The sequence below is a fragment of the Penaeus monodon genome, chromosome 26 (assembly GCF_015228065.2).
Source record: "Penaeus monodon isolate SGIC_2016 chromosome 26, NSTDA_Pmon_1, whole genome shotgun sequence".
NCBI lineage: Eukaryota > Metazoa > Arthropoda > Malacostraca > Decapoda > Penaeidae > Penaeus > Penaeus monodon.
Window position 1 is genome coordinate 30,319,852 of NC_051411.1, and position 10,000 is coordinate 30,329,851.

Here is a 10,000-nt window from a genome sequence, read left to right on the forward strand (position 1 = left end):
ATCATCGTCATCATCATCATCATTGTTATCGTTATTAGTATCACTATAACAATGATAATAGTAATGATAATGATGCTAATAATAATGATTATAACAATACTAATAATGATGATGATGCTGATAATAATAATAGTAATAGTAATAGCTAATTTTCATTACGATACTAGTTTTTAAAAATATATATTACAACTACTATCAGTTATAATCGCCTAATACACAATGATGATATGAAAATGATAAACCAAATACTATAACAACAATAATGATACTTGATACTGCCACGTCCATCACGATAACGCCATTAATACACTTTAGTAGAAACACTTACACGATTTTCTCATCTTAGCTTCGCATACGCCGGTCACGTGACCTGGAACGACGGGACGGGCAAGATGACCCCATTTCTCGCCGCTTCCTTGACCCCTGACCTCGAACGGGTCTACGCCGACCTTGGAGGGCGGCAACTGATGGGCGCCGTCGTCCCCAACTGGCCTTTCTTTAAAGTCACGCCCCTGGATACCTACGACGGCCCTTATCAAGAGGCTACCCCTGTCTCTGGCATTGATTTCTGTGTCATTGATACCATCGCGTCAAAGTTGAATTTCACGTGAGATGAATAGTTATGGTGTGATTCTTGATGATGTTCTTCTTGTTATTATCATTATTTTTATAATAATTAACTCTATAATCATTATCATCATTATTATCATCACTCTTATTATCTTTATCATTGCTATCATTATAACTTTATTATCATTATCATTATCGTATCATCATTATTAATAATGATAATTATATTGATGATACTATCATTATTACTGTTATTATTATTGTTATTATCATATTCATCATTATTATTATTATCCTTTTTTTGTATATATGCTTCTTTTAATTTATCTTTTAATTTATCCAAAGTCTTGTTCGTGCCAATATCACGAATGCATTCAAAGATCGTGTTTATTTCGTATTTCATAATTATCAAGATAAATATGATATCCAATGTTTTTCCAATTTTTATTGACATAACGCAGCTCCTATGAAAAAAGAAAAAATATAAAATCTATGGTAATTTAACTCAAAATATGTAATGCCGATAACCTAACACCATTTTACCAGCATCTCAAATTTGAACTTTGTCAGTCTATGGCTTCATTTAATAACAGACACAAAGTTCATTTGATTGATGTGTTCGAACCATAAATAAAGCATGTTTTGATTCAAAAAGGGCGTGCAAGAGTAAAAATATAGAGAAAAACAAAAACACAATAAAAAACAAACACAAACACAAACACACACACACACACACACACACACACACACACACACACACACACACACACACACACACACACACACACACACACACACACACACACACACACACAAGCAAACAAACAAACCTAATACTGCACCGAATTTCAGATACAAGCTACTTGTGGCTGACAGCTGGGGCGGACCGCAGGCTGATGGCGGATCGATCACAGGTATGATTGGCATGGTGTCTCGGAGGGAAGTTGAGTTTGCCATCGACGAAATAACTGTCACAGGTATGATGCGTTCACTGTAGCTTTGAAATGGATAATTCTATAATTCGGAGAATGGGTAGTTCGGTAATGTTGTTGTCAGCGCTTCCGTTTGGTTAGGTTGGGTTAAGCTGGTACCAAGCTTTTTGATAGACAGATTATCTTCGGTGCTGTTGCAATATATACCCCAGGTCAAAATACGCTAGTACCAAATAAATAAAATTGACGGTTAGTCTAGCAAACTCCTCCATCAGGTCAGGTTAGGCTAAAAGCCTTAATATAAAAATAATCGGTTTAATGTTTATATGATGTTACCTTATATTCGCACCGCATTGCACAAATGGACAACAATAATTACAAAATTCACCTAATTGATCTCTCAGGAGCCCGCGAAGCCGTGTTGGACTTCACCAAGCCGTATTTCATGGAGTCCATCACGATTGTCAGCCGAGCGCCCGCCGAGAAAAGCCGGGCGATGGCCGTTTTCTCGCCCTTTACGCCTGGGGTACGTTATTTATTAGTATTTATATTCGTCTACCTGCCTCTCCATCTATCCGTCTATTTATGTCAGAGCTGGACTGATGATTAAGTTAACAGTGCCTGTTTAAGTTACCCCGTACCCACTACACGAGAGCTTGATTTTTGTATCATATTATGCCAATGGTGATCATACAAATAAGCTTTATGGTACTCTGGTAAAGGGCCCGCTATCTAATACTACTTGTTTAATCAGTGCACTCCTGTCACACTTTTTTCACTGACGGCTTCGAGGTGTCTAGCTAGGGCCTTATTCTACATATATATAAATGTGTGTGTGTGTGAGAGGAGAGAGAGAGAGAGAGAGAGAGAGAGAGGAGAGAGAGAGAGGAGAGGAGAGAGAGAGAGAGAGAGAGAGAAGAACGATAGAGAAAATGAAGGTCTGTATCATTAGCTCCCAAGCTGGGTGCCATGGGCAGTGCCTATGATGCCGCAAGATTCCAAAATGAAATAAAATCTACGGATGCGGTAAGTTACTTTTCATTTTTCTGTTGAGTACTTACTTTGTTTCGAGCAGCAGTTATTTGTGGATAAGACGTAGATGAACTCTGTTTTAAAGGTAAATTTATGTGGGGTGTGGGAACGGGGACCGGTTGGAGAAAAAAAATTGAATGCTGTAGTGAAAAAAAAAGTTTGGAATTACTGTATTTTTTCACTGGAAGTTATTGTCATATCTTGTCAACACATCCAAAACACCTTATGCACATTTATTAGCATACCACATATAAAATTCCAATATGGTACTTATTAAGGCTTCATACACCCCACAACCGTCAAGAAACCTTATTTAACCCAAAGAACTAACGATCTTTTTAAAATACTTATCTTCTAGGTTTGGGCAGCACTAGTCGTGTCAGTCGCGATAATTGGTCCGTTGTTAGCGATAGTTAACCACTTTACGTCGTTCTGCCTCGGGGAAAAACATCGCTTCAGCACACGTGATTTTGCGTTTAACATGTTCCGCAATTTGGTGGTACAAGGTAACCTCATTTCGTCCGCGCGCTGGCCTCTGCGATGCATATTCTTCTCGTGGTACCTCTTCTGCTTCTATGTCTGTGGTGAGTTTTTGTTCTGTTTTCTTTTTCTTTTCTTTGATTCGTTACTTAAGTTTCTTGTTGTATTTTTATTATAATATCTACTTGCTTTTTTTCCATTGACTGTCTCTCTCTCTCTCTCTCTCTCTCTCCTCTCTCTCTCTCTCTCTCTCTCTCCTCTCTCTCTCTCTCTCTCTCTCTCTCTCTCTCTCTCTCTCTCTCTCTCTCTCTCTCTCTCCTCTTCTCTCTCTCATCTCTCTCTCTTTATTTATCTATTTCTTCATCCCTCATCTCTCTCTCTCTCTCTCTCTCTCTCTCTCTCTCTCTTCTCTCTCTCTCTCTCTCCTCTCTCTCTCTCTCTCTCATCTCTCATCTCTCATCTCTCATCTTACATCTGAAATCTATAACTATGCCGCATACTAGTAAGTCACGAAAGCCTGCACGCGACGACTTACACACACACACACACACACACACACACACACACACACACACACACACACACACACACACACACACACACACACACACACACACACACACACACACACACACACACACACACACACGACATCTCGTTTTTATATTAATGAATATCCTCTCGCTCAGCCTTGTACTCCGGGACGCTGACTGCCGTGCTGGCCATCCCTGCCTTTGAGAAGCCGATCGACTCTCTGGCGGACCTGCTGCGGGCCGTGAAAGAGGATGGTTTCAGTCCTCTGTTCATCCACGATACCTCCAATGTGCACATCCTGAAGGTGAGTTCGTGGGACAGTGTGTGTTTTCGTTTAGGTTATTATCGTTCTTATTACTATTTTGTTATTATTATAATTATTGTTATTGCTGTTTTTGTTGTTGTTATTATTATTACTATTATTGTTGTTGTTTTGTTGTTGTTATTGTTATTTTACTGTTATCATTATTATTAATTTTATTTTTTATTATTACATTATGTTATCAATATCATTGTTGCTATTATTAATACACTTATTTCATTATTAATATTATTGTAATTTATTTTTTCATCTCCTCGTCATCATCACTAGTATTGTTATTAACTGCAATGCTTTTGTATTATACTTACTGCTTGTTTCTCCCATACTTTCGTTGGTGTTATTCTTATCAATCCTGCAATGTGTGCAATTAGTAGAAATCAGTGAATATCATCTACAGCGTTCTGGTAGTTTAAACAGTGGTAAAAAATCCTCAGTGAAAAGAAAATAACACGAGTTAGGTATGGCACAGGTATAATACTTATATATATATATATATATATATATATATATATATATATATATATATATATATATAGTATGTGTATATTGTTTTATTGTGTGTTTTGTTATTATTGTGTGTGTGTGTGTGTGTGTGTATGTATGTATATATATATATACATATATACACACTTATATGTGTGTGTGTGTGTGTGTGTGTGTGTATGCGTATGTGTGTGTGTGTGTGTGTGTGTGTGTGTGTGTGTGTGTGTGTGTGTGTGTGTGTGTGTGTGTGTGTGTGTGTGTGTGTGTGTGTGTAACGCAATAACGCATTTACAGTGAAATATAAGAATGAAGACATCCTTATCTTCAAAACAAGAGCCTGCATCAGGAGAAATCCGGGGAAAAATCCAAGACTCTTTAGAGAGGATGTTTAGAGCAGCCTCATGTTTGTCGATCCCCCATGGGAAATCACAGTGACGGAAATGTGCTGTCAGAGAGGGAGGGGGGGGGGAGGCAAAAACCATTCGAATGGAATAGAAAATTACTCAGTGAGAGTCCAATTGCTGTATCTGGTGAAGATATTATTAAGGAACAGAGATCACGCAGAAAGAATGAAACATGTCATTAGGTCCAAAACATGTCAGTTTTGGACCTAATCTGGAAATACTTTTTTTTCTTTGCTGCAGAAAGTTCCCATCAGAATGGAATACCTAGTATACATATAGCAACAGGTAGGAGATTTTTTTTCCAATATGCTGGTTTTTAGCACAGCTGCATACATCTGCTCAACATACGTCTGATTCCAGTACAGTCAAATACTTTAACAGTCTGCATAATTTTGTGAAATTTTTGCTCCACTGATTGTAATTAGAAGTTAACGGAACTCTGAATTACATAGTAGGTGCACACCTTCCTATTCTTAATTTTATAATTTTCTTAGTAATTAATTTAATTTCACGAAATTTATCTCTACCACAGGAAGCCACGTCGGGAATATATAAGGAGATCTGGGACCGATTTGAGCCTGACAGTGGCTACGTGTTCAGCGCCAATGAGGGGGTCGATAAGGTAATTATGTACTGATACTATAAAGATGGTAATTTCGATAGTGCTAGTGATAACGACCACAACACATATCCTGATTATATTAAGGATGATAGACGATATGATCATAACAATCCTGATGAAGGTTATGATAATAACAATATTCGTATATGAAATAGCTAGATTAACATTACCACCTCTCAATAACAATGATAATAGTAATAATCATGTTGTATTAAAATAATAATAATAATAATAATAATAACAAGAGCAGCATCGACGCATTCATGCGAAACATAACCTTCTCGCCCCAGGTCCTGACGGGGAAATTCGGCTTCATCAACGCGTGGTTGGCGTCCGAGATCCGAATCAGCGCTCGAGGCAAGGAGAAGTACCACTTGGCTCGCCAGACTTACTACCCTCAGAGATACGGCGTCGCCCTCCACTCCGGGGCTCCGTACTTGACCGTTTTTAACAAGAAGTAAAAGTCCGTTGGTTGGCGCACTGGATTTGTGCCGTTTGTTGTGCAGCGGATGTATTTGGTCTGGGTGATGGTTTGTGAGTATGCAAGTGCAGTGCGTTTCCGTGCTTGATATGTGTGTATTTATAATATATCGTTTATGTGATGTACGAAGGTTCATGTGTGAGTATATGCATTATATATATATATATATATATATATATATATATATATATATATATATATATGTGTGTGTGTGTGTGTGTGTGTGTGTGTGTGTGTGTGTGTGTGTGTGTGTGTGTGTGTGTGTGTGTGTGTGTGTGTGTGTGTGTGTGTGTGTGTGTGTGTGTGTGTGTGTGTGTGTGTGTGTGTGTGTGTGTGTGTGTGTGTGTGTGTGTGTTTATCTCTCTCTCTCTCTCTCTCTCTCTCTCTCTCTCTCTCTCTCTCTATATATATATATATATATATATATATATATATATATATATATACATGTGTGTGTGTGTGTGTGTGTGTGCGTGCGTGTCTGCGTGTGTGTGTGTGCGTGTGGTTCTGCCACGATGGTCCAGTGGTTAGATCATTGGACTTCGACCCTCATGGTCCCGAGTTCAATTCCGGCCGCGGCAGTCGCAAAAATGTCTGCGCTCCGACTGCTAGCTCGAGCCCGATCTTGAGAAGTGAAACACAGGTATCGTAGGGGAGGTCGCAGCCGTGGCATAAGTATTAGCGCGTCGAACGGCGGTTGATTAGGAAAGGCATCCAATACTGAACTGAGAGAGGCCTATGTCCTGCAGTGGAATAAATGGTTGTTGAAAAAAGAGTATCTATGAATGCAATATATATGTGTATATATATATATATATATATATATATATATATATATATATATATATATATATATGTGTGTGTGTGTGTGGTGTGTGTGTGTGTGTGTGTAAGCACAATATATATGCATACATATATAAACACAATATATATATATATATATATATATATATATATATATATATATATATATATATATATATATATATAGGTAGGTAGGTAGATAAATTGATAAATTGACTGATAAATAGATACATAAATAGACAAAAAAAAGACATAAATACAGATCCAAACATATAAATACATTTAGATAGATAGATAGATAAAAATGTTTGCGTGTGCTTGCGCGTATGTGTGTAGGTATGCATGTGTTTACAATACTTAATCTTTTCACACGCACACAGTATAACACACTGACATTTCACCACAAGAACAGCCGGCAGAATAGCGCCGTCCATCCCCAGGCTGAACCCAGCTGGTGGAATCCGGCCTCATCGGCAAGTGGAGGCGAGACGTGATCGGAAGGGCGTCCGGGAACGTAGATGGCGAAGGCCCCCACGGAGGTCCCGGCGCCATCACCCTGACGCATCTGCAGGCCGCCTTCTTCGTGCTCGGAGTGGGGCTCCTCGTGGCATCCTTCGCTCTGGGCTGCGAGGTCGGCTTCTGCAGAGGGCGAGGCAGGAGGGAGCGTGAGGATAAACCTGGAACCTCGCCTTCATTTAGAACTGGACGCTAGTTTTCACGAGTTGGCGGGATTTTCTATTTTCAGAATTGTTATTATCCTTACATATCATAGGGGTTTAGGGATTTGTAGGGACTTATAACTAGATTTTAAAAAAATATCTAAAGGGGTATTTCCCAAGGAATGTTTGAATTATAACTCGATGTTGTATTATTTATATGCGAAGGGCAATGAATATCATTCTCTGTGCATTGTGGGCGTAAGAGAAATGTGTAAAATAGGATGTGAAAATCGGTAAAGGAAAACAATTTATAAACCTATAAAATCACATTTTTATTGACTTTTATATTTATCTTGTGGTAATTTCTTCAAGTAACATATGATTAAAAAACAGACACATATATATATATATATATATATATATATATATATATATATATATATATATATATATATATATATATATATATATATATATATGTCACCCCCCTCTCTCCAGCTATCTCTCTCTATCTGTCTCGCTTCGTTCCATATCTTCCTCTCCCTCATTGTCTCTCTGTATACCTTCCTCCGTCTTCCCATCTGTTCATCTGAATTCATGTCATATATTTCTCACTGAAAACCTTTCCAATTACATAAACGGCAAAATCAAAATAAGGAAAGACCTGTCCTGGTATGCGATGATATTCACAAACTTTTTTTTTTCGAAGGAGTGATCCACTTTGGTAAATTAAACACAAGAGGACAGCTTCATCTTTTAACTTCACTACACATTGCTTCGGGAAAATCGGTAGCACGCGCAAAACGGGATTTTTAAAAGACAGATGGGCGAGTAAAGAGATATCACGTTGGTGAAAAGAATGTAATTGGTGAATAATATGGAAGCATGAGAACAATTTACCTATAATACTTGTGTTTCCTATCATCACTGTGCACTACTAGTTTCTTTGTGTTTGTGTGTGTGCGTGTGTTTACGGGTGTGATTCACCCGAAAGAGGGGGATTTTTACTCTCATTTTCCAATTAGCCTACTGAATGGAAATTTCTACGACATGCAACTTTGTTAACTGTCATGCAGAGTTTGTAAATAGAAATGCATTATGTCGTAAGTTAATGAACACAATGTAAATTTACATAGAATATTTCCTAGCTCGAAAAGATGTAGATAAGAAAACCACAAACGTCTAAAATGCTCAGAATAGAGGGATATACAATCTACATTCTGTCATTTTGTTTTTTTTAGATTATTCCTTAAGATAACTGCAAATTGTGACAAAATTTTATCAGTGATCGTTTCAAAGCACTATTTGCAATCTGCATAGAAATTAGTAAAGTTTTTATATATCAGGATGTGACAAAACTTTATTAGTGATCGTTTCAAAGCACTATTTGCAATCTGCATAGAAATCAGTAAAGTTTTTATATATCAGGATGTCATTAACTCCTCTATACCTAGTAAGTAATAAGCTAAATCACAAATAAGTACTCACTTTTGGAAATGCATTTTTCGAAGCCATCCTTCAAATTTTAAAAAACAGGATTTTTTTTTTTGAAGTGGGGGGAGCACTTATGGCAGGAAATGGCGCATTGAGGAGAAGATATACGCGAGGTCTTTGTGAGATTTAAGCACAGGTTTGGGTGATGAGGCCTACGACGTCACGCGGGGTTTGGGCTGAGGATCCGGAGGAGAGAAATAGGAAACGGTTGGATTGGAGGGAGGGAGAGAAATGAGGAAACGGTTGGACAGGGGGGAGGAGGAGAAATAGAAAGGAGAGAAATAGGAAACGGTTGGATTGGGGGGAGGGGGAGAAATATAGAGGAGAGCAATAGGAGACGGTTAGATTTGGGGAAGGGGAGAAATAGAGAGGAGAGAAATAGGAAACGGTTGGATTGGAAGGAGGGAGAGAAATAGGAAACGGTTGGGTTGGGGGGAGGAGGAAAATAGAAGGAGAGAAATAGGAAACGGTTGGACAGGGGGAGGGGGAGAAATAGGAAAGGTTGGGGGGGGAGGGAGAAATAGAAAGGAGGGAAACAGGAAACGGTTGGACAGGGGGGAGGGGAGAAATAGAAGGAGAGAAACAGGAAATGGTTGGACAGGGGGGCGGGGGAGAAATAGAAAGGAGGGAAATAGGAAACGGTTGGACAGGGGGAGGGGGAGAATAGGAAAGGGTTGGACAGGGGGGAGGGGGAGAAATAGAAAGGAGGGAAACAGGAAACGGTTGGACAGGGGGAGGGGGAAATAGAGAGGAGAGAAATAGGAAACGGTTGGACAGGGGGAGGGGGAGAAATAGAAAGGAGAGAAATAGGAAATGGTTGGACAGGGGGGAGGGGGAGAAATAGAAAGGAGAGAAATAGGAAACGGTTGGACAGGGGGGAGGGGGAGAAATAGAAAGGGAATAGGAAACGGTGACAGGGGGAGGGGGAGAAATAGAAAGGAGAAACAGGAAACGGTTGGACAGGGGGGAGGGGGAGAAATAGAGAGGAGAGAAATAGGAAACGGTTGGACAGGGGGGAGGGGGAGAAATAGGAAGGAACGGTTGGACAGGGGGGAGGGGGAGAAATAGGAAACGGTTGGACAGGGGGGAGGGGGAGAAATAGAAAGGAGAGAAATAGGAAACGGACAGGGGGGAGGGGGAGAAATAGAAAGGAGGGAAATAGGAAATGGTTGGACAGGGGGAG

The 10,000-nt window shown here is 39.3% G+C and overlaps 1 protein-coding gene across 2 annotated transcripts; it reads left to right on the forward strand.

Moving 5' to 3' along the window:
• Positions 1-1,308: 1,308 nt before the first annotated feature.
• LOC119590065 (glutamate receptor ionotropic, delta-1-like) lies at positions 1,309-7,708 on the forward strand. Of its 2 annotated transcripts, none has more exons than XM_037938814.1 (7): positions 1,309-1,547; positions 1,907-2,028; positions 2,893-3,118; positions 3,704-3,852; positions 5,290-5,379; positions 5,670-5,836; positions 7,105-7,708. In XM_037938814.1, exons 1-7 carry the CDS (start codon positions 1,487-1,489, stop codon positions 7,331-7,333), a joined length of 1,044 nt encoding a protein of 347 aa, XP_037794742.1. In that variant the 5' UTR covers positions 1,309-1,486; the 3' UTR covers positions 7,334-7,708. The 2 variants fall into 2 exon arrangements, with proteins under 2 accessions (XP_037794742.1, XP_037794744.1); XM_037938816.1 differs by having other exon boundaries at positions 5,670-5,850; positions 7,105-7,238.
• Positions 7,709-10,000: the final 2,292 nt, after the last annotated feature.